The following is a 25,646-nucleotide window of genomic DNA, read 5'->3' as shown; positions in this document are numbered from 1 at the left end:
ATTTTTGTGTGTGTCTTTGCTTGGCATGTCCTAGAATGGCTATGTTGTCCCACTCGAGTTGGTGTCCCTATTTGTCCATGTGTGTTGAAATGAGTTGTAGTTGGTCATGTTTCTTTGTAGCTAGATGGTGCTCATGAATCCTGTTGGCTAGTTTCCTTCCAGTTTGCCCTATGTAATGTTTTTGGCAGTCGTTGCATGGTATCTTGTAAATAATGTTGGTTCTGTTCATTTGTGGTTGTCGGACCCTTTATTCTCATCAGTAGTTGTCACAGTATTGCTGTCTGTTTGTGGGCTACCATGAAGCCTTGGGGTCAGAGTAATCTTTTGGTCATTTCAGATATGTCCTCAATGTATGATAGGGTGATTAGTGTCTCTGGACATGTTGTGTCTTCCTGTTGTGGTCTGTTGTATAGGTATCGGCAGATTACACTTTTTAAGTAACTGTTGTTTCTAAAGACACTGTGTATCGGTGTTCTTCCTTGGCTTCTGAAAAACATTAAGAAAGTGATAAAGGCAGTTCGCATTTTTTTCTGATTGCTATCAGCTTTGTCTGACTTGTTTTTAAATTCCTCAGGTTTACCATGTGCTGTATAGATTAACTTACATTTCTCTAGTCTGCTGATGGCTGTAGCATGCTATAGAATGCTAATTATAATGACTGTCAAAGAATAGTGACTAACTTTTTTTAATAGAAAGGGAGATACACAACTAGAACTTGAAATCACGGTATAGAGGACAGTGAAAACCTCGGTGATAATGCAGAGTCCAGTCAGGAGATGCTATCTAATATGCAGGATCTCATTGTTTCACTGTTGAAAATCTAATATCCATAGCCCACCCTTGCACATGGCAAAATCTTCGGATTTGCAACTTCCAGATTAATTTGTACAGCTTTACACGTGTAAATGGTGAGGAAGTAACCTGCAGATGTACTATTCAATAAAATCCTTAAAATCAATTAAATTAATATCTAAATATGCATAAGAATGATTCTAAGTGCTACTTTTCTTTATCTTTAGTATCTACTGACTATCGAACCATTATTTAAACTTAGAATCTCCAATAAACAAAATGCATTGTGACATTATAGTATGCCTCTTGAGAGCTGTATGTATGTTTTTATTCTGACTGGGGTGCAAAAACCAATTTTGCAGCAATTTTTAGGACCCATCCAGGGAAAGAAATTTTTCTATTTCGAACACTACCGTAATCCAAGTATTTAGTTTCAATGTTTTCATAAAAACAAAGCATCTATGTATTTGATATGCTGTGACCAAATGCATACAATTTAAATTACCATGGCACACTCCTACCAGTATGCTACATAAAGATTCTGACAGCTGTGTAACAGTAGAAATGGAACTACAGTTCCTATGACAACGCTTAGGACTTGGGGCAAAAATATTTTTGCTCGGAGTACTGGGTTTAATTTGAGTAACACTTAATATGTGCCAGTCAACTCCTCCAATAAAAATTAGCCTTACTTATATCTTGCCAAAAGCTACATTATGATTGTGCAGTGCATCGCTTTCCCAAAAATTACCTTAATGTTCTCTTTCCTATGTCCAGTTTTTCCACTCTTGATACTGTATCTTGGAATTATTATGACTTCAGGGTGTTGTTATGCAACTTTTGTATCACTCCAGACAGCCTTCACTCAATGAGTTCAGTATAATTTACAAGCCAGAATGAAGCTGTGTTTTGAAAGTGTCTAAATCTTTTAATGAAAGAAGAAAGTGTAACCTTCTGTTTTGCATACCTAATGTTTATAAAAAGGGCTGCCAAAGAGCAGAGTTTTGGGTATATGCCCAAGATTCTTTTGCTAAGTTACATGTAGTTCACAGTTCAGAGTATGATTCTGTCTTGATGCCACACATCATTGTCTACAATATCTACTGAAAGCTCTACCATCATCACTGCTGGCTTGCAAGGAAAATATTTTGACTGATTTGCATGTGGTTTCTTACATTGTGGTTGCAGTTCAAGAGGATTTTGTGCAATTTTGCACATTAGGATAAGCAAACAAGCCAATTGCATTTCTAGATTGTGTTGGCAATCTTTTTCTTTTCTTTGTTCACCATCCTCTGTCCCGCACAGCCCCAGTCCTGCTCCCCTGAAATAAATCTTTCTGTTTTCTGGATGAAATACTGTAACTTACATATGTCTCCATAATCACCCCATTGCCAGGTTTGGTTTAGCAGTGTTGAATGGCTCATGTTCTATAAATCTCTTGATAATTTTCTTCAAATTAACAAACATACCCTTTGAGAATATCTTTAATATATATTTAAGGGTTGCCAAGGAGTAGAGTTTTGTTGGTATGCCCACAAATTGAGATTACAACTTAGAAGCTTTCATATTCAAAATCCTATCAAATCAAAAGCAAAACCTTTTGACCCCGTCCAGCCTTCCCAATTTAATGCTCAACTACAGAATCACATGTCCATCTTTTTAGAAAGGATAATGTTTGTTTTAGAATATTCATTTGAACTGTCGGACAAACCTCCTGTAAGTGCTTGTGGCGAGATGTTTAGTTTTATACTTGAGCCATTTTTACATTTATATTTCTCAGAAAGTTCCTGTTCTAGTATTTTAAAAATCCATGAACAAAAGCACACTAGTTTGGCATTGCTTCATATTGTATTTGTAAAACATATGAAATGACAGGCTTGCTATGATACAAACTGACCTTGTTATCCTCTTGTGTTTCTTGTGATACTTTTTATCCTGTTCTGGTATTCTTCCACTTCACCAGGCTTCCTGAGAATCATAAACAGACTTCCACTTCTCTTACTTGCAGATTGTTTCGTGAATAGAACAACATCCTTTCAGCAATGGTAGATCTGACAGCAAAGGAAATGGGGCCTGACTGTGTTGTACCTTCTTTGTTTCACACATATAGCAATCATGTTAATGAATCTGTTTTTCCTTTTTTCATCATGACAAATCTCTGTAATATTCCCTAAATGACAACACTTCATCTGTCTATTGTTATATTTCACACAAAGAAATTGTGTAATTATTTTGTCAAATGATCCTTAGTTCAGAGTTTTGTTTTGCATGTTGAACTAAATTATTTATTGCGTTCAATTGGGTATATTTAATCTTCACTGTATTGGACACAGTTGATAAATAAATTCTCCCTTTCCTAAGGAAATATTGTTGTTTAAAAATGCGATAATTATCATATCCAAAACAATTTCTTCTTCACTTGCAGCCACTTCCTTAAATTGTTTTTCATTCCCCCTCAGCTCCATCAAGTGCAGTGCTTGTGGACTTCTTTGACACTAAGACAATACGTTCAGCTGCCTCTGCTGCTTTCCATTCTCCCTCTTGCATACTGAGCTCATGCTGTTCTTTAGATTCTGCAATCTCACCTCATGTTTCTATCAAACTCAACTTGTCTCAAACCCACATGCATCAACAAAGATTTACCATTTTCTCCAATTATTCCAATCCACTAAACAGCTCAGCATATGATTTCCCCTCCTGGCAAGTGTGCCAAATGAAATTGTTAATTGTTCTCCTTCCTCTGATACTATCCTCCTCTCTCCCAAATTCTAACCTCACCCTCTTTCTTAAGAAAAAACATTATCATTTGTTGTAACCAGCCCCTGGTGAGAACCCCAACTTGTTATGACTTTCGACAGGATATTGCCAAATCATTAAACTCGCAGGTGAGGAGGGAGGAACTGGCTCCCCTTCTTTAATCAGTTCCAACCCCTTTTTTTGGTGATTGAAAAGGTTGACTTAGTACAAAGGATTTCTTCCTTTGTAGATACATTTCCCCACTTCTAATCCATTCGTGTTTTGAAAGGAACTGATTTAAATTGGCTTTCCTTTGTTAAGGAAATAATGAGATAAATAGTTACAAAAACATGAGAAAATCAATAAAACACAACACATTTGTATACAAGTTAGAAATGAGGAGTGAGAAAACACTGTATGATCAGGCCTTGCACAGTGTTATCAAAGTCATTATGGTTCAAGATGGAATACTCCCAAATTGCCAAACTCTCAGACATGGAAAGGTGAACTGACTCCTCCTTTTCTTTTATCTGCCTGCTTGGGTGGTCTCAACAATGTTAATTTATAAAGTATCTACTCCCTATAGATACCTCTGTCCCAAGTGAAATGGATTTGTGTTTTAAAAGCATCTAATTAAATCAAGCTTTCATGAATTCATAAAAAAGTGAGTTCATTAGTGACTAGTTTGAGATGAATTTATAACAGAACGGACATACACACAGATGAGAATTCAAACGTGAGTCCACAAAACTGTAAATATTCAAAAATGATTCAGAGATAGAAGGAATTGCTGATGCTGGAGAATCTGAGATAACAAGGTGTAGAGTTGGATGAACACAGCAGGCCAGGGAGCATCGGAGGAGCAGGAAAGCTGACGTTTCAGGTCTGGACCCTTCTTCGGAAATAGGGGAGGGGAAGGGTATTCTGAAATAAATAGAGAGAATGGGAGGCAGGCGGAAGATGGATAAAGGAGCAGATAGGTGGAGAGGAGACAGACAGGGGAAAGAGGCGGAGATGGAGCCAGTAAAGGTAAGTGTAGGTGGGGAGTCAGGGAGGATGGACAGGTCATGGGGGCGGGGATGAGGTTGGTAGGTAGGTGGTGGTGGGGGGCGTGGTTGAGGTGGCAGGAGTGGATTGTGGGAGAAAGGACGGACAGTTTAGGGAGGCGGGGACCAGCTGGGCTGGATTTGGGATGAGGTCGGGGAAGGGGAGATTTTGAAGCTTGTGAAGCCCACATTGATACCCTTTGGCTGCAGGGCTCCCAAGTAAAATATGAGGTGCTGTTTCTGCAACTTTGGGTGACGTTGTGGCACTGGAGGATGGACATGTCATCCAAGGAGTAGGAGGGATAGTTGAAGTGGTTCGCGACTGGGAGGTGCAGTCGTTTGTCACAAACTTGAGTGTAGGGGTTCCACAAAGCAGCCTCCAAGCCTCCACTTGGTTTCCCTGATGTAGAGGAGGCCACATCGGGAACAGCGGATACAGTATACCACATTAGCAGATGTTTGGTGTGGAAGGTTTTCTTGGGGCCTGGAATGGGGGCGAGTGGGGAGATGTAGGGGCAGGGGTAGCACTTCCTGTGGTTGCAGAAAAATGTTCAAAAATATATTGATCAGCCTGTATGGCTTGTTCATGAACAGCAGATAGTGGAATGTTCATAGGTGAGCCATTAATAGTGAGATTGTTGGTTTCACAGGCTAATTTAGATTCTTTTATCTTGTTTCCTTTGGTAGTTGCAAGGCAGCGGTCAGAACAAAAGGGTCCTTCTTTTACTCTGTTCCCTTATGACTGGTTTGCTGGCTTTTAGCATTTATTGAGATTGCTTTTCCCAGTGACACAGGGGTGGTTAGTAGGTGGCTCTTTGATTATGGCTTTCTCAGGATAAATGCTAATGCTCAAATGCTGGTTAGTAAATGAGTATTTCAGCCCACTGGCACAAGAGCACATTGGCTTACTAGTGTACTTTTTCCACTAGTACACACAGACCAGGTTGAACTGGCTTTTGACCTCTATTGTTGTGTAAGGGAAAAATGTAAATATGCCTTTTTCTGAGGCGTCTGTCTTTCTTTAACCATCATGTTCACAGTCTGAGATACTTGTGTGTATCCTTCCTGTTTTAGATAGAATCTATCTGGGAACTAAAGCTTGAGTCACTCTCAAACACAGCACTAAGGATGCAAGCTTAATGTGAGTGCAGAGAAGCGGGCATAGCTTCATTCTCAGCATAGCAGCAAGAGAGGATGCAGCAAGTTTTAAAAAAATGGAGGCTGGCTTCATTCTGAATGTGTAACTGAGAGAGGAGGCAACCAGTTTAAAGGGAACATGGAAAGCAGCAATGATTTGTTCCCAACACTTCATTGGACAAGGAGGCAGCATATTTAAAGGGCACAGGGAGTGGCTTCATTCTGAACACTGCACTGAGAAAGGTTGATCGTGAAAGAAATCAAAGAATGATGTCACAGGAAATCTGTAATTGTGATTGTTGGTGAGAAGTTGCTGTGAGGGAATGAGTCCAAATAGCTTAAGACCAGAAATGCATTGCAGTTATAAAGAAGGAGCAGCTACTTGGCTTTCAGGAGGGATCATTGATAAAGGGAGGTAAAATTAAATCAAGTCAAAGTAAAGTAGTAAAGCAAATAAAGTTACTGGTATGTTTTTAATGCTATGTTTAGACTAATTCTAAGGGTAACAAATGATTTTCAGAGTTAGGATATACCAAGTCAGCAAGGTCATGTATAGTGTACATTGCTTGAGATATGTGAAGTCATGGACGTACCATGTGTTCCAGACAAATGCATCTGCAGGAAATGTCACTGGCTACATAAACTCGAGCCCTGGGTATTAGAACTTGTGCAGTGACCATTGTACATTGCCAAGATTGAGGATAGCAGGTACAGCGATTGTGCAGTGGCGTTGGGTTTGTTAGGGAAAGAAGAAAGAAAGACAGAAGTAATAGGTGATTCTGTGCTCTGAATGTAAGACAGGCTTTTCTGCAGTATGTCAACATGACTACAGAATGGTGTGTTGCACCCTGGTGCCAATCAGCCAGAAGTCATGGTCTGTGTTGGTATCTATGACCCTGACGGAAAGAGGTCATTAATGCAGAATTCAAGGAGGTAGGAAGGAAATTGAAAAGCAGGATCTCAAGGGCAATAATCCCAGGATATCTCCAGTGCCGCATGCCAGAGATGGTTAGAAATCAAGTTACAGTCCAGCAGGTTTACTTCAAAACACAATTGAAACCTTATAACTGATTAAAGATTTAATAGCATCTTAGGTTTGTTTAATATATCCTGATCAGTAGTCTGACCCTTTGATCTTTTAACATATAAATTCTGCGCCTGATATCACCTCTCTCACCAACATCTGAAGAAGGAGCAAGGCTCAGAAAGTTTGTGTTTTCGAATGAACCTGTTGGACTACGACTTGGTGTCATGTGGTTTCTGACCTTGTCCACACCAGTCCAACACTGATACCTCCATAACACGCATGCCAGAGGCATAAGAACAGGGAGATTGATCAGTTGAACACATGGCTGGAAAGCCGATATAGGAGGAAGGGCATCAGATTTCTGAGGCTATGGGACTCTAGGGCAGGTGACACCTGTACAAGTTAGGTAAGTTAGATCTTAACAGAACTGGACTGATAACCTCGCAGATTTGCTTGTGCTTTTAGGGCTGGCCTAAACTTGCCATGGAGATGGGAACCTGAGGATTGGAAGGGAATTAGGCTGGCGACAGGAAATAAAACAAACTGAAGGGAGATTATGCTGGAACTGTGCAGAACATTGGTTAGACCACAGCCAGGGTATTGCGTACAGTTTATGAACCCGCATTATATGAGGATGTGATAGCACTGGAGAGGTTGCAGAGGAGATTTACCGGGATGTTGCCTGGGCTGGAGAGTTTCAGTTATGAAAAGTGATTGGATCGGCTGGTATTGTTTACTCTCGAGCAGAGGAGATGGAAAGTGGGCATGATTAAGATGTATAAAATTGAGGGGCATAGACAGAGTAGTCACGAAGAAATTTTTCCCTTGATGGAAGGATCAGTTACCAGGGGCATAACTTTTGAACTTAACAAGTAAATGATTTAGAGGAGATATAAGGAGAATCTGTTTTACCCAGAGGGTATGGGAATCCAGAACTCACTGCCTGTAAGGGTGGTAGAGGCAGAATCCCTCATAATATTGAAGAAATATTTAGATGTGCACTTGGAATGCTAAAGCAAATAGGGCTGTAGGCCAAGTGCTGGAAAATAGAATTAGAATAGTTCAGTGGTTGTTTTTGACTGGCGAAGAAGTAATGGACCGAATGGTTGTTGATCTCTGAGTCTCTGACTTTGATTGTGATTAGAAGACAGAAGAAAGAAAGATGAGCATCAAGTATGCCTCAAATACAGAATGATGTCAAAAAGACAAAATTAAGGGCACTCTGCATGAATGCATGTAGCAATCGCAATAAGATAGATGATCTACGTGCACAAATAGAGGTGAATGGTAATATAATTTCTGCCACAGATACATACCTGCGTGATGGGCAAGACTGGGACCTGATATGCCAAGGAAGGTAGCTACAGAGATGGCCAATTCATTAATAATCATCTTGCAAAATTCCATAGATTCTGCAAAGATTCCTGCAGGTTGATTGCTTTCAAATATCACCCCACTAAGAAAGGAGCATGGAAACAAACCAGGCACTGCAGAACCATCAGCATTACACCAGTAGTAGGGGCAGTGCTAGAATCTGCCATAAAGGACACTATAAATGGACTTTTGTACAAAAATGATCTAATTGGATATGGATTTACAAATGGAAAGTCGTGTTTGACAACCTGAGGAGTTTTTAGATGATGTTTTGCTGAGAAAGGGGAGCTGATGGATGTAGTATATTTGGACTTCCAGATTTTTGATAATGTCCTCCATAGAAGGGTAGTCTGCAAAAACTAAAGCACACGGTATAGGAAGTCATGTACTGGCGTGTATTAAGAATTTGTTCACAGACAGGAAACAGTAGAAATTGATGGGCTGTGACCAGTGACGTGTCTCAAGATTCAGTACTTGGGCTCCGGCAGCTCACAATATATATCGGTGATTTGGACATGAGAACTAAATATAAAACTTCCAAATTTGCCGATGATACAAAGTGATGCAGGACTGTGTGTTGTGAGGAAGACGTAAAATATTTTCAGGATTTGGACAGGCTTTGTGATTAGGCAAGAACATGGCAGATGGGGTATATTGTGATGTGAGAGGTTATCCACTTTGGCTAGAAGAACAGATGAGCAGAGTGTTTCTTACGTGGTAAAGATGGGGAAGTATAGATAGGCCAAGGAATGTTTGGTGACCTTGCCAGTAAGTCACTGAAAGCCAACATACAGGTGCATAAAGCTAACAGGAAGACTAATGGAATGTTAACCTTTAATGCAGGAGGATTTGAGGACAGGAGTGGTGATGTCTTGCTTCGTTTGGCTAGTCTGCACCTGGAGGACTGTGTACAGTTTTGGTCAGGAAAGATGTTGTTGCCAAAGAGGGAGTTTGGCATGTAATCATCAGACTGGTTTTCATGATAGCAGGACTGTCTGAAGAGAAATTGTGTAAATTGGGCCTGTGTTCTCTCGTGATTTGACGAATGAGGGGATCTCATTGAAACGTACAAAATACTTAAGGGGATTTGCTGGAAAAGGAAACAGCATGCAACTATATAGAATATAGTTTCTCCAATTCAACTGTATAGTTTCCCCAAGTTGGGCATAATTTAAAGATAGAGTGGATGCCGTAGATGGATGTGGTAGTTAAGAAGGCATTTAGCACACTTGCCTTCTTTGCTCAGACCTTTGAGCGTTGGAGTTGGGACATCATGTTGAGCTGGTACAGGACGTTGCTGAAGCATTTTTTGGAGTACTGTGTACAGTTCTGGTCATCCTGTTATAAGAAGTATATTATTAAACTGGAGAGGGTTCAGAAAAGATTTACCAGGTTGTTGTGCTGGGAACAGAGGGGTTGAGTTATAAAAAATTGGCTGAATAGGCTGTGACTTCTTTTCACTGGCATGTAGGATGTTGAGGGTTGACATTATCGAGATCTATAAAATCATGAGGGGCATAGATAAGGTGAACAGCAAACGTCTTTTTGTTCAGGTGGGGGAGTTCAAGACTAGGGGGCATATTTTTAAGGTTTAAAAAAAAGAAAGATTTAAAAAGGACACGGGGGCAACTTTTTTTTAACAAAGTGGTTGGTGTGTGGAATGAATTGCCAGAGGAAGTGGTGAATGCAGGTACATTGACAACATTTAAAAGATATTTAGATAAGTACATGAAAAAGAAAGGTTTAGAGGAATATGGCCCAAATGCAGACAAGTGGAACTGATTTAGTTTACTTTGGGAACATGGTCGGTGTGGACTAGTTGGACCAAAAGATCTGTTTGTGTGCTTATGACTATATGTCATTTAGGATTGAGAGGAGAATTTTTTTTTCACTGAGACCATTGTGAATCTTTGGTTTCTCTACTCCGGAGGAGTGTAAAAGCTCATTCTGTGTGTATATTTAAAGCAGAACCTGATCCATTTTTGATTATCATTGGTGTTAAGGGTTGTGGCATAGTTTGGGTAAAAGATGTTGAAGTGTTCATTCAGCCACAATCGTAGTAAGTGGCAGAGAAGGTTCAATGGCCCAAATTGCATTATGCTGTTGCTGTGTTCTGATGATATGTTCATATATTGCCTGTGATTATGACCCATGGTCATGATCCACGTAACAATTAGAACAAAAAGTATAGAAATTAGTTATTGGTTTATCTGTGAGCCGTAAATGGTGAAATATTGTGACCATTTAGTTGAGGTTCTGGTACCAGTAATGTTGGCAGTTGAGCACTTGGACTGGAGATTCTTGGTTCTCCAGTTTATCTGAATGGAACTGTCGTTTTCAGTGGTGTCTTTGCTAAGTTGTGACTGGCTTCCAGCAGCTAGCAAGACAAGGAGAGACCCTGTATTTTGCCTACTAAAATGGGTGCCTAGTGACTGGTCTTCAGCTGTTACCTCTGGAACGTACACCAACTAGTAAAATCAGAGTCCTGGGCTAGAATGCATAGCCCTGGATTGAAGATTTCTTCTCTTGTGTATTCCTGGTGAAAGAAAACACAAGCAATTCTTCCAACCAGAATTTCTTTCTTTTACCTCATATAATGTTTACAGTCTGGGTGGGATATAACTGGCATGAGCTGGTTTTTGCTAAAGTGTAATCAACCACCATTTATCTCTAAAACAGTAGATTATAATTCAGGTTGCACATTGTATCTTTTCTTTTGAAGTGTTCTTCCTGCCTGACATTCTTTGACCCCCCCCAGCCATGATCTGTGTTGGGACTGTGTATTATCCACAGCAGGCATTTTGTAGACGGTCACTGAATTGCATTCTCAGGATTTTTTTTTCACCAGCCATCTTTGGCTTGTTTGTCCTTTGATTTTAGTTTATAGCAAAAAAAACTACCTTACTTTGAAGTTCAATATCTCAATATTAGCAATTTGGATCTGTGATCCATTGTCATGACTCATTGCATACCACTGCTCCATATGCATTCTCCTATTTCCTTCCTTGAAGGAGGGAAATTATGCTGATAACCGCATTCTAAAAATGTTGTACAATTTATTTTAACCAAAATTTATTTTAATGAAACTATCATAACCTTTCCTTAAAGTAAGATTTTGACCAAGTCCTGCATGTGAGAGTGTGAATTTATATTCATCTATACAAAATTTAGACAGGAAGTTGGATTTTGTTCTCTAGAAAAAGAAATAGTATTCAACTATCTGGAACATAGTTTCTCCAATTCAAGAATAGCAATAGAAAATTCAGTTTTACGCTTGTTATATTTTTGGTGGGAATATTATTCTAGTTTTCAAAAATGTGCATTTTTTTCATCATGCATTTTATAATGAGACTAGTGTAAATGATTTATGATTGTGGTTGTGATTTTTTTTCATTTTGAGCAGAAATTGGAGATCTAAGAGAGCTGCAGACTCTCGACATCTCAACCAATTGCTTGACGGCGTTGCCAGAGAGCCTTCATTTATGCTTTGCCCTGCAATATTTGGCAGCTGACCGGAACCACCTGGAGAATTTGCCTAGACAGCTTTGTATGCTTCCAAACTTGAATGAACTCTCTGTTACAAGCAACTGTTTAAAATGTTTACCACAAGGTGAGTTTCAAGTATTGTTGTGTTACCATTGAATATGTATCAAATTTTGATTAATCATATTAATATGGTTGTACCTTTGAACTTTTTGCTACATTGAAGGCATACCAATACCAGTTGTTGTTGAAACTTACTATTTTCAGCTGATCTTTAATCCTGGAAGATTTGAAAGTTGCCTTTTATTTTGCAGTTATTTCACATCTGTTAACTTTTAGTTTTTGTTCAGGATTCTTGTACAGTGATTCACCATTTCAATTCCCAAGCTATAATAGAATAATTTAAAAGCTTAAATGTTTTCGGCTAAAGCACACTGGTATCTTGCCAGTAACGATGCTTATCACACATCTAGTGACAACTTGGCAGTAGACAGCATCATGTATTTCGAAAATTCCCAGAACACTGTAAACCTCTGTTATGTAACTAATGGGAATATGAGACAATCTTCTGTGAACTAATGTAAGCAAGGTGGGAATTTATGATTAGAAGTACTGTGATATGATATCAATAAAGTATTTTGCTCGTGCTCAATTCACAAGTGAAGCTTTCACTAGTTCTAGATAATACATTACTGCTAACATAATATACATGTTGTGGAAATTGGCCAGGCTTTACTACTTGTGAAGATCTCTCACAAAGTGACTGCAATGTTTACGAAAAGAAATATGAACATGAATATTTTTCAATATCATAATTAAATTGTGGGCTGTTGCTTCAGAAATCTTAGCTGCAGATTTTTCAGTCATTTTTTAAATTGCCTTACCAATAATGGATAATGAGGTGGCTTTGTGACCAAAGGCAAACAACAGCAGGGAAGGAAAGATCTTTTTGAGTCGTGCCTTATGTGTGCAAAGCTCTGGTTGACCTGAGAGTTTGCCTTCTACTTGAATCACTACTTCTTTGAGCTGATGGTGTCCACTAGTGAAGTGTAGAATTATGCCCCAGTAATGGGGAAGGAATATGTGCAAGTCACAAAAGCATATGACTTAGTCTACCTCCAGGATCTCCTCTTCTAGAAGGTGAGTTGATTTCAGCAGGCATGTGTTATACATGATCCCCTCCAAGGTGTCTTGCTTTGCTTCAGATTCATGTTAAGCCTTTATTCTGGATTCACATTGCTTTTCTAGCATCAAACAAAGCAAAAGAGTGACAATGATTCTTGACAAAATATAGTAAATAGAAACCTGATCTTATTAATTCATCCAAGTTTATAGCTGTTTCAGCAGAAGCTGCTAAAAGTTTCACTTCAATTTGCAGCTTATTAACTAAATAAATTATCCATTGCAGATGGAAATGAGCCATGTCTAAAATGGTCATCTGTTTCATTATTTCTTTAGCGTTTCGCCTGTGAAGTGTGACCAGATAGTTGATTTGAAAATTATCACATGCACTCCAAATTGAGTCAGTTTTGATTTTGGCTGTGTACAGGCATGTTAAGTTTTATTTGCCAGACGGCATTAATACTTACAAACTATGCAGAATAGTTACAAACCTATGATTTTGTTACAGTGTAAAAGAATTGATTCAGACTGAGTGCCGCTTGAGTTTTATAGACAAATGTTGTTATTATGGTCCCTGTCAAAATGTTAACCTTTCCGTTCAGAAATTGATTCATTAATTTTGGAAAGTATGAAGATAAAGATTTCTGTGAATAATTCATGCTTTTTAAACAACAATAGTTACAAAGTAGTCTTTAGTTCTTAGGAGGAAAAAAGTTAGTATATTCAAGAATCTAATGATCTAGTATGTGGTGTACCTTCTCTCACATGAGCATTCTTGATTTATTTATAAATTTTAATTCCACTTCCCCCAAAATCATATTGCTGTGAAATGAAAATGGGGGAACTAATGTACGTTGTAGCATTTAATTCAACCCCATTTTGCCTGTGCAAAAGAGCCATGTTCATACCTATACCTAGCATATACATCAACATCCCTGTCAACCCACTTGCATTGGGAGTTAAACCTGTATTTTTCAGCACAAATGAGTAACATACCCATATCCCTATATCGAATGAGACAGCAAAATGCTTTCAGAGATTTTCTTGTATTTTATTGCAAATCTACAACTTAGCATGAACACAACTTTTCTTCTTTCCTTCCTGGAATCTTTCCCTGTCCAGAAGTCCACTCCTCACTGGAGGGGAAAACCCAGCTGATAAACATAAAACATTTGCTAACAGATTAAGTAGCTTGTAGTGGTGAAATTTGGGTTAGTGAAAATATAGTAAAAGAAGGAATCTGTCCTATAGAAGGTACCCAAGGCTAAATATGCCACGCACACAAGTACCAAGCACTGACCTGACATTAGAACAGCTATCAGAATGAATCCTGGAAATTCATTTGTGTAGTTACAATTACCATGAGAAATACATCACATCAAACTGAGTCCAACAAAGATTTCAGTGCAACAGCTAGTTGCCTTAACCATTTTATCTAACAAACATGTTGAGGTGCAAAACACCAGTGTTGCTTAGAAACTTTGAAAGATCTCTATTGGAATTACCAATTTCCAACAATTCTTCATCAGATGACAACAAAGATATGAATGCTTCTTATGTCATAATTGCAACACAAATGAAATGCCTGTAAATTTTGACATGCCCAACAACCAAACTGGTGTTGAAAGATCTAGACAGTTGATGAAGACCACAGGGCACAAAATGATCACATTCGTTGTGGTACTTGCATCCATGAAGTACCAAATTAAGTTAAAGCCAGTGATAATTTTCAGTCTAGTTTTCTACGGCTTGTAGAAAAGAGCCACAGGTTTCAGCCTGTATAGATGTATGACATGGCTGTGTTCAAAGTGACCTGGAAGAGCATGCAAGTCAAAGGTCTCCCTAAGTTCTGACGTGAAGCCCTGAAGGGTTGAACTGGATTACAAGGTCCAGGCTTCCTGCATCTGAAGTGGTGTGCACCCGGTCACAAGCAACTTATACACCAGGAGATCACAGCAGTAGGAGAATTTTGCCTCTCCTGCCACACAATTTCCTGAAAATGATGCCAAAGAGGATGGTTGCATAACTAATGAGGAGCTGAAAAGTCACTATGAGCTATGACAGAACACCCACCATGAAACTGCTGACAATATTGCAGCCTGAAAATGTGAAAATCTAGTTCATTGTATTCTCTTTCCTTATTAAATGTTGAATTTCCACAGTTTTGGATGAAATGTAGGATTCTTAAAGTACAGAATCAATTGACAGGATTTTGTAAGTCTTAAGGGTGGACAAATAATTGGACATATAGTGCTGAAGACTATTTCTTTGACTTGATAATAGCATGTAATTTTTTGCTTTTGACATTGCTTTGGTGTAAACTCTACCGAAGTAGCATAATAAACCTTTTACTTGTATACCCTGAATATTTGCTTAACTTACAGTGGTAGATTGGAACTATTGTGCTGAAATTCCTAAGAGGGAATTGAATCTCAAGCCACCACCCTGTCAGTAGAAATTCACCTCATGATGCTTTAATGAGAAGATCCCACAGCCTCAACTTCTTTATTCAAGAGTGACATTATTAACTGTTCACCGTTGCATACTTACAATCTGTCCTTTACACCTTACTGAATTTATTCATCACTTCAGGTCAGAATCCTAGGAACCAACTTCCGGATAGACCTATAGATGTACTTATGCACCAAGAGCTGGAATAGCTCAAGAAGGTAGCTCACCACCTTTTCCACTGCAATTAGAAAAGGGTAACAAATGCTTGTGACTCTCAGATCTGTCAAACAAATAAAACAAAAAAAATAGCATTTTGACCTGCTAGTTTTGCTATTAATCAAGCAAATGTCTAGAATTTTACATACATACAAGTCTACGGCATTGTTCCTTCTGAGCTGTGCAACCAAATTGTAAACAATAGATTCTTGCACAGGCCATGCAAAAGTTAGCCCTTTAAACTAATCTGTATGCAAAATAAAAATTAGAGGGTCCATACAGATAACTAAATTGTCTGTGTGACTGGAAACAGAAGGGCATACATTGCTGAAAAAAAGAGTCATCTCGTTGAAACTTCTCATCTTATACTCGGAACAATTTAAGGGGAAGACTTGCAGTTATCGTATTAGAGAAGGGTGCTGATTGGCTGGTCAAAGTGTTGCTATGAAGAATGCATTAGTTAGTGAAGCTTAGCTTTTAACTAAGGCTTTGTTGACATTTTAAGACAGGTAGGTTGACTCTGGCCTGCAAAATGAGCCAGTGAATGGTTGAAACAACTGCGGTATGTGTACGTGTTTTTTAAGCTTTCAAAGAATAGAGTCCTGTATATAAAGAATAGAGCCCATACATGTATGTATCTAGCAACATACTGGCACTACGATTCATAAACCACAATACTCATTTATATGACAGACAGAAACTGTTTTTGGCTTGACAGTAGCATCCTGATTAAGGCAAAGGTCACTAATGATGTTGTTGCATAATTGCAGTTTAAAATGGCTAGCTTCATCTGTTTCAACTGTGATAAAGTACTTGCTGTTTAAAGATAATCCAGGATTGTCAGTTGAGCTTGAAGTGTTGTGCACATGCATGTGCTGGAAAATGTGTGTATTAATCACAAGGCTATCTTCTTTGTACACATAAAGAAGATGTACACACACTCTCAGTTTTAACTCCACAAAGTTGTTAACAATTACTCTCTAGCTCATTTCACAAGATCATTCCTTAACCAGTCAAGTAAGCCAAGCTTGACCGTTAGCAGTCATTCGTCATCAACTGGTGCACTGTCCATGGTAATCAGAATCCACTTGCCAACCAATCAACACTCTCCTCTGATACTGTATAGAAGTTGTTTTTGCTTAATTTTGTTTTTTTTCCTTGCAATTTGACGTGTGAAGTAGTAAACAAAAAGCTTTGTCAAAATAAAAACAAAGTTGCTGGAAAAGCTCAGCAGGTCTGGCAGCATCTGTGAAGGTAAAAACAAAGTTAACGTTTCCGGTCCAGTGACCCTGCCTCAGAACTGCGATAAGATTAGGGTTAGGGATCAGTTCTAAGGAAGGGTCATTGCACCTGAAACATTAATTCTGTGTTTTTTCCTTCACAGATGCAGCTAGACTTCTGGATCTTTTCCAGCAGCTTTGCTTTTGTTCTGATATACAGCATCTGCAGTTCTTCTGGTTTTTATTTAGCTTTGATGGATTTTTTTTAACAGTAGATAGTTTTATGATTTTCTGCTGTGCTCCTAAGAGACCAGATTTGCAAACAAAAAGTGCAAACACGCAGGCATTTTCACTGATTCAAAAAAATGGCTGATATTTGCTTGAATGTAAACCCTTAATTGAATAAAGCTGTTGAAAATCATATCCCAGACGGGCTTTAAAATCATTTGGAAAGGAAAGGAAATTAAATTGTGTTGCAGCATGAGAGAATAGTGTCTACAGTTGTAAACTAGGAAAGTAATCTTGATGTATGCTGGCAAATTCTGCATTCTGTACTCTGATTGCAACATCCAAGAAAGTGCTCACAGATCTGTTAGAAAAATATCACTGAAGCCTCTATAGTTGGGTTGGAATCTTGAAGGACAATCCTTGTCAAAAATACTGTATAACATTTGATTTTGTGTTTTTAGATTACATAAACCCTGTTTCAAAGTACCTAGATGTTTAATAGTATTGTGTCTGAATCTTTAATTTGGGCCCTTTCTCAGCTGGCTGGTGGGTAAAGTTACGCACGAAGAGTATGACCAAATATTTGACTTCATTTGGTTGGTTTAGTTTCCAGTTTGGAGCATTTGTTTAGACTGTTGTTTAGTTTAGCCAGTTTAAAAAGTGTGACATCAGACCATGGCAGATGGAAGTGCTCTTTAATATTAAATATCGAAAATAATATGCATGTATTAAATATATATATATATACTTTTTAAAAATGTAACTTTTAACTAAAATGCCCCAGATTCATATACATAGCAGTATCAACAAGGTGGGGAGACAGCAGTCGGTTCACTCTATTAGATTTTTTCCCTCCCTGGGAGGATGCACCTGCCATTTGCTCTGTACCTTCCCACAACAGCACGGAATGCACCACATGGCGAATGAAAGAACAAATCCACATCCTGTCTGAAAGTGGCACAGAATGTCAGAGCTCCAGCATGCTGTGCCACTGCACCTGCTCATCGTGACAATTTTTCTTTCACTACGGCTGTTTCAAAACAAGAAAACGAAAAGCAATTCAGTGCCTGTTGCCTTGATTGTTACAGGGACCCAGTCACCTGCTGTCCTTAATGTTGTATTTTCAGGTTGAAAGGCTTTGGGCTCAAATATAATTTGTGGCAGGCTTATAATTATTTCCCTGCCACCAGATATTTGAGGATATTTTAACAGGAGACAACGATCATCTTGTTTGGTTCAGAAACTATGTTTTTATTTTCTACTCGTTTATTAAACACGTTTTTGTGGGCTCCGAACCTAATGCTATCCAAACTCTCATCTCTGAGGTATCAATAATGTGTCATTCAATTTCTCTCAGTGAAGTAGTGTTCTTCAGGGTATGAAATCAGCTAGATGTATGAAAATACACTGGATTTTAGTTGCTGATTTTTCCATGCGGGCATTTCTCTGAGGACAGCATTGGCCATCAACTCACTCTTAACATTTCCTCACGTTTTTAACTCATTGTCTCAATTGAACCATAATACTGAAAGCTTTCTTCAGTCTTATCCTGATCCTTGGTTATAAATTGCTGTTCTACTAAGTTCACAAGCCGATTTTGTTTTCCCTGGTGGGACTTTCATGTGTTTACTTTTTTACAGCTATCCTCTTAGGTATATTTGTTTTTGAAGTCTACCTACAGATGTAGAAGATCTCATCTTGTAGCAAATATCGCTTACTGTAGCCATTTTGTTTCTCCAGAGAAGAGCTTTGTAAAGACATATGATCTCACCTTTCCTTGCCATATTTCTGCTCCATTATCTCATGGGTCTTAAAAGATTGGAGCAGTCACAACCCAAATTTTAATATTGTTATAATTGTGTCACCAATAATGCTGCCAGTGCTAGAGAGATGGAGTATTTTTAGAACCAAACTTAGTAATAATTCAAATCGTTTCAATTGCAGTTATACTGTAATCACTTACAATTTAGTTCTGTTCGTTATTAATGCATAATTTTGGCTTGTAAAGCACTCCATTCACCTTACGGGAAACTTTTTTGCTTTTGCAATCATAAACCGACAAAGAAAAGAGAAACAGTAACCATTGCAATTCCTTACCCAGTCTTTCAGATGCAACCAAATTGGAACTTTACCTTAAAAAGTAAAATCGTAAATTTATCTATAAAGCTAACTCTGGCAACATCTTTTCTTCGTTTACCCCTTTGTTCTGCACCTATCCCACAGCTTTCTTGCCAGCAGTGTTTGGCCTCTGTTGAGCCGTAGATCATTCTGTGTATCCCCTCCCCCTGTACATATGCAGCTCAGGCAGTTCAGTCCACTTATTTTGAGGTCCAATATAGAGACTTCATTGTCAACAATATGCACCAAAGTGTATAATGTTGAAAAGAAACTAAAGGGCTGAACTGAATGCGTAAAATGTGTTTCTGTCTATTCCTCTCTTTCACTCTCACTGAAGTAGACTGGACAATTAACTTATTGTGAATAGTAAAGCAAAATGAGAAATAGCAGTCACAACATAATTACATTCAGCATGAAAACAGAAAGGGATAAAGACCAGTTATAGAAATAGTGAAAGGGCAAAAAGCAAAGTACATGGAGACAGGAAAAGATCTGGCTCAATTTAACTGGGAAGACCAGTTAGTAGAGAACAATGGATTGGAGCAGGAACACTAATTATGATAGGGCTTGAACACAGTATAGATTTGTTGCATGATGATAGAGGTGCTAAAAGATTAAGGTTTTATGACTGAAAGTAAACAAACCTAAAGAGTGCATGCTGAAATTGGAGTAGCATTATGAAAAAAACAGATACAGAAGGGCAGTGGAGAAGTTAAAAAGTTGTAGGAGCTAAAATGAGCAGCAAGTTAAATAGAAAGCATTTTTAAGCACTTTAAAATTGCTTTTAAATTGAAAAGGATAGAAATTCTCGGCCTCCATGGTAAAAGAGTAAAATCTACCCGTGAGGTGTGAAAATACATCCAGTAGATAAAGTGAGAATGGAAGTCTGCTAGAGAGAACAGAATTGTAGAATAAAGCAGAAAAATAATTTTAACTGAAATTATAGTGAAATATTAGATGGACAAGTCATTGGCCTACATTATAAAAAGAGAGAGAAGGTCCTGACTACAACCTTTCGATCGTTGTACTTGAAAATTATGTCAATGAACTGGAAATTGCCAATGTAATCTTTAAAGCTCTGTGTTGATGGAAGAAGGTAGATTGCCCCAAATGATTTTCTAGCCTTGTGAAATTTTAAATGTTAAGGTGGCAGACTTCATGCATATATGTGTTTAACGGCTGAAGAATCACCTTCACAATTAATGATAGCTTTATTATGGTAGTTCTTAGAGCCATAAAAGAACTTGTAAAATAATTAACAGTTTAAAGTCCACCTCCTTGATTGTGTAGTACTGGCTAAAAAATTGGACCGGATGTTCTAAAATAAATTCAGCCTTGCCCACAATTAACCTTGATGTATTAAGGTTTAAAGAATTCACTTTTGATCTGTTTATTCATAACCTCCATGATTCTGATCAAATGTTAATTTTTTTGATGTTCTGAAGGGAATGATTTGATTTGTAGGAAATCATTTTGCAAATTAGCAGCATATTAAGATGCCACTTTGAAAACTTTGATTGTAATGCTTTTGCTGTCTAATTATTAGAACTATCACATGAGCATCAGAGTGACTCTTGTGCTATTTCAGATCCTGTTCTGTAACTTTGTCTCAATGATTTGATAGCAGTCGTTCCTTAAATTGGTCCGTCTGCATGATTCTCAGACTACACCTTTGTCCTTGCCGTTGCCCTTGTCTGTATTCAAAATACATCAATGCTGTCCATTTACACTCAAGCATATTTTAGTAGTAAGCTATTAATTTCTGGAACCAACAGCTATAATCATAGAGACCACAGGTTTCTACCCCTATCGTATTATTAGGCAGCTCAGGCGTTGTAAATGAGTTTCTAGATGGACATGTCTGTCATCTTCTCAACTCCTACAGATTGGAACTGAGCAGCAGATGATTACACAAAGTGGAGAAAAACACTCTATAGTCCTGTGCTCCCTCAAGAGCAATGCTAATGATAATATTGAATCAGTGTTATGGTGGGATTTGAGGCCATGCCACAGAATAATCACCTGTATCTTTGGCGTTACCATTATGCCTCTGTCTGCCCCAATCCACATCTGGTGCTTTCTTCCCCTGCAGTGTTTCTCTGAATTCAGTACTCTGATCAAAATTCATCAAACAACTGAGGTCAATACAAGTATGAAAATCAGGACCTAAAGAAAAAGAATTTATCTGTTTATTTTCAAGAGAGAAAGATTTAGCTGTCTTGCCATGTAAACATACCAAAATAGAAGAGTCATTCAGCAGCTTTCTGAAAAGATTCAGTTCAGAATAATCAGAATGATTCTGGTTAAAACTTAATTGTTATTTTCAACATATGATGTCTTTGCTATTCACCATTACTTGTAAGTAAATTTCTCTAATGGAAATCTTTTTAGTTCATTCTTACGTCTTTTTTCAAGATTTAGGGCGATATCCAGAACTACAGTATGTGTATGTAGATAACAACTTTCAGCTATATGGACTACCTTCTTACCTATACAACAAAGTTATCGGCCACAGTGGGTAAGAACAACTTTGGAATTTTAATATTCATTAGCACTGTATCGCTGTGATTAGTAGTATCACTGAACAGATTGCTAAGGGCAAAATGTCATTTTAACAGACTGAAGACAAATTGCAATTGCTACAGTTCGTCAGTAGCAGTGATCAGATTCTGTGAAAGTAAGAATATGCTGTTCAGTAGATGTTCAAAAGCAAATCAAAATGGTTTTACAACTATTATGTTTGGCTGAAGTAAATTCTAGAGATGCAGAATATGTAGGTCTTAACTGTGCAGTTTTTTTTCATGGATGCCTACGCGAAGGAAAGTTCTAGAAATTTAAATATACTTTAATCTTTTAATGAAAGGTTCTTCCACAATTTATGAAATGTTTAATTATCTCCAGGCCTTCCAACCTTGATGTGTTTGTTCTTTCTGATGTTCATGGCATTATGGGGTCAGCATTGAAGGAGTCACAATATTCAGGAGTAGTATAGGCATGGGATTTCAATAAGGTCTTAAATCTTATCATAGGCGCACGAGCATACGTTACCTGAAGCTTCAGATTATCACTGCCATCAGTTACCTGTTACTTTCCTGATGGGGAATTTAAATGCTTAATTTGGTCAAAGGATTCTGCTAAAATCCTAACAACATGAAAGCAAAAAGATGTGTAGCCACCCAGTCCCAGATCATTGATTAGTGCCTTGCTTTTATTTAGGTGGTTCCATGTTTTTGGATTATTGGAGATTGTTGCCTATGGAGGATAATCAGGATTATATGATTCTTTTCTGAGCAAAGAACATCTTTAATCTTCACAGTTGCCAGATCGTGACTTTTCCGTTTTACGTGTTTTTAAAAATTTGCCCAGTACTTAATCCGAATTGAATTTAAGGTGATCCAACAGGAAAGTCATGTGTAAACAGAGGCAGATCTGTATAAATTTGCTGGGATAAGATCCAACAAGTTGAGAAGTAGTTTACCATGAAATAAAACAAAGCAAGTGATTTCTGGCATGAATGTGATTTCCATTCAGATCTGTGCAGCACAAGAAATCTTGGGGACGTATGTATTGAAATTTACCCTCCAAAACAATTCTCTCTGATGAGTTAATAATCTAACTTGCATGTTGAGGAGAAAGGACAAATGAGTTGTATGTGAACATTCACTTCAAAACCTATCCATAATGCAGCAAAAGTTTATTCCTTTACTGTTCTCTTTTCGTGAGTGATTTATGGTGCTTTCATGTACTTTTCAATTGCTTCATGAATCAGATCATTAGGTGGTGAATTAATTTATCTGCTTTTGATGAGTATTCAAATTTATTGGCTGCAGACTGATCATTGGCACAAAATAAACAGGTGTGTAATTTTATTTTATGTTGGTCTAAATTTTGCTATGAACATAATGGTAATTATTTTTGAAGAGCAAATTGGATAGCTTTGTCTGAAACTGCACCTACGCAGTTAACTTTGATGGTTTGAAAATTGCAGTCTAAAATCCCTTGCTGTTGTGAAAATTCTGTGAAAATGGAACTGTGCGTGGAGACTCTCCATTGGAATACACAGCATAGTGTGAAATCAATATACTTACTCACAAATTACTCACTAAAGTCGAGAGTTATTGAGAGCCATAGTTTCAACATGGAGGGAGGCCATTTGCCCCACCCTGAACCATGCCCTGTGAAGAAATTAATCAGTCCAATTCCTCTGCTCTATTCTTACAGCCTGAAAATTTATTTAAATCCAGTGCCTTTTTTTAAAATAAGTAGTTGCTCATCTCCTCTTACACCGTTCTCATATGCACTTCATTCCAGGTCGCTGTTTAGGTAAAATCTTCTCCTAACATCATATGATATAAAAGCAGAAGTAAGCTATTCAGCTCATCAAATCGATTCTAGCAATAAGTGAGATCATGGCTGATCTGATAACATTCAACTCCGCCTCCTTGCTTTTTCCCCAATAACCCTTGTTTCCCCTACTGATTAAAAATCTATCTCAGCCTTGAAAATAATTAACAATGAAGTCTAGATAGCCCTCTGTGCTAAAGAATCCACAGATTCACTACTTCTGAGACGAGAAATTGCTCTTATTTTTCTTAAATTTGTGACCCTTTATTCTGAGATTGTCCACTGCTCCTAGACTCTCCCACAATCAGAAACATCCTGTCAAGTCTCCTAGGAATCTAGTACATTTCAATAAGACTGCCTATGATTCTTCTAAATTCCGGTGTATGCTGGCTCAACCGACTCAACCTGTCCTCAATTCAAGCAGCAGCCTAGTGAACTTTCTCTGGGCTCCCTCCAATGCCAGAGTATTTTTCCTTAAATAAGCAGCCCAAAACTGTTAACAATATTCCAGCTGTGGTCTGATTAGTGTCTTGCATAGTTTCAGCAAAATCTCTCTATTTTCATACTCCGATCCCTTTGAAATAAAGGCTGACATTCCATTTGCTGACCAATGGATTTGGATGCTAGCTTTCTGTGATTCATACACAAGGAGTCCCAAACCCCTCTGTTCTGCCATCTTGGTCAATTTAAATAATGTTTAGCTCCTTTATTCTTACTGTAAAAATGCAAAAATTCCTATTTTCTCACATTAGATTCTATCTGCCAAGTATTTGTCCACTCACTTAACCTGGCCATATTCCTGTGCAGACTGTTTGTGTCATCCTCCCAACTTCCTTTCCACTATGTTTGTGCCACATGCAAATATGGCTATCGTACATGCACTTTCTTCATTCAAGTTATTAAGATTAAATAATTGTGGTCTCAACACTGAGCCATGTGACACTTTACCATTTAGAGGATGCTATCCTGAACATGACCTCTTAGCCATACTGTGTCTTCTGTTAGTTAGCCAATCCTCATTCCATGTTGATCGATTGCCTCTTGCACCAGGGCTTTTATCTTATTAAGTAGACTAATTCATGGTACCTTTTCAGATGCCCTCTGAAAATACAAATATATTGCATCCACTGCTTTACCTTTATCCATCGTGCTTGTTTCCACCTGAAAGAATTCTAGTAAATTTGTAAGGCATGAAAACCTCTTTATTAAGCTATACTGAATCTGTTCAATCATATTATGTATTTCTAAATACTATGCTATTACATCCATACAATAGACTGTTGTGTCTCTTAGCTGAAACCTTTTATATCTGTGACTCATAGTCCTTGAACCGTCAGCTAATGTGAACAGCTTTCCTTTTTTTGCTCACCATATGTACCACTGTCTTAATTTCAAACTTCCAGAAGATATCCCTTCAACCTTTTCTGTTTCAAACAAAAAAACCCTAACTTTTTAACCCAAACTTACAGTTAAAATCTTCTGGAACATTCCATTGAATGTTCTCTCCTGGACCCTCATAATCTCCCTTAAGTGTGGTGATCAAAATGGACACGATCCTTGCTGGATGGCCAACCAGAGCTTGAAACAGTTTCTGCAAAACAGCTTTGCCTTTATGTTCAATAGCTTTATTTATGAAGTCTAAGATATCCCGTCTTTTGATAACTTTTCTGTCTATTCTGATTGCTGATCTGTTGCAGTCAGTTGGTATCATTCACATTTGTCAGTCACATAAGCTCCTGTACGCATGTATGTACCACTGTGTAGCATCCTCCAGTTGTTTACAATGACTCAGTTTCTGTCCTTAAATGAAAACTTGCCAGAAAATGTTGTTTATCATTCCAATGTAGATAAGCTTATGGCATGATAAATCATCTTTTCTGCTAAATACCCACTGCTACAGTAAAATCTCATTTAAGTGAGAAATCTCATCTCTTCTGATTTTGCATAAACTTTATCTTTCTCTGAACCCCATTTTTCTCTCCCTACTTGCCTGTTACTTTTCCTATGTGATTTAACATAGAAATAAACACACCGTGTGTCATATCTCATTAAGTCTTCATTCAGTCTCATGAGATAATGAGATATCCAGTTGTCCAGTTCACACAGTTTTGAGATCTCTTGTCAATGTCACTGCACTAAGTTCCAGTAAGTGGCACTGTAAATCACGTAATCATCCTGTGAGTAAATGTAGTGAATGTTGGCACCCTTCATTCAATGCTGGGAGCTAGATCCAGCTTTATCTGTTATTTCAGTATGCCTAAGTTGATGTGAAAGTATTCACGGCATATTTGCCATGCCTTTGTCTCCTAAAACATTTATTATGAAGTTAAAGGGAGATTAACAACATGAGTA

The 25,646-nt window shown here is 38.0% G+C and overlaps 1 protein-coding gene across 4 annotated transcripts in view; it reads left to right on the top strand.

Annotated features, from left to right (window-relative positions):
- The window catches only part of lrrc28 (leucine rich repeat containing 28), a 62,617-nt gene that overhangs the window by 25,541 nt on the left and 11,430 nt on the right, over positions 1–25,646 (top strand). For all 4 annotated transcript variants that reach the window (XM_048562791.2, XM_059639347.1, XM_048562790.2 and 1 more), the window contains 2 exons: positions 11,516–11,722; positions 21,366–21,468. In XM_048562791.2, coding sequence (XP_048418748.1) covers positions 11,516–11,722; positions 21,366–21,468 — 310 coding nt within the window. The remainder of the gene's footprint in view (positions 1–11,515; positions 11,723–21,365; positions 21,469–25,646) is intronic.

This window comes from Stegostoma tigrinum, chromosome 33, assembly GCF_030684315.1.
Source record: "Stegostoma tigrinum isolate sSteTig4 chromosome 33, sSteTig4.hap1, whole genome shotgun sequence".
Classification (NCBI taxonomy): domain Eukaryota; kingdom Metazoa; phylum Chordata; class Chondrichthyes; order Orectolobiformes; family Stegostomatidae; genus Stegostoma; species Stegostoma tigrinum.
The sequence above is the reverse complement of the archived record's forward strand: the minus strand, read 5'-3'. Positions and strand labels throughout refer to the sequence as shown.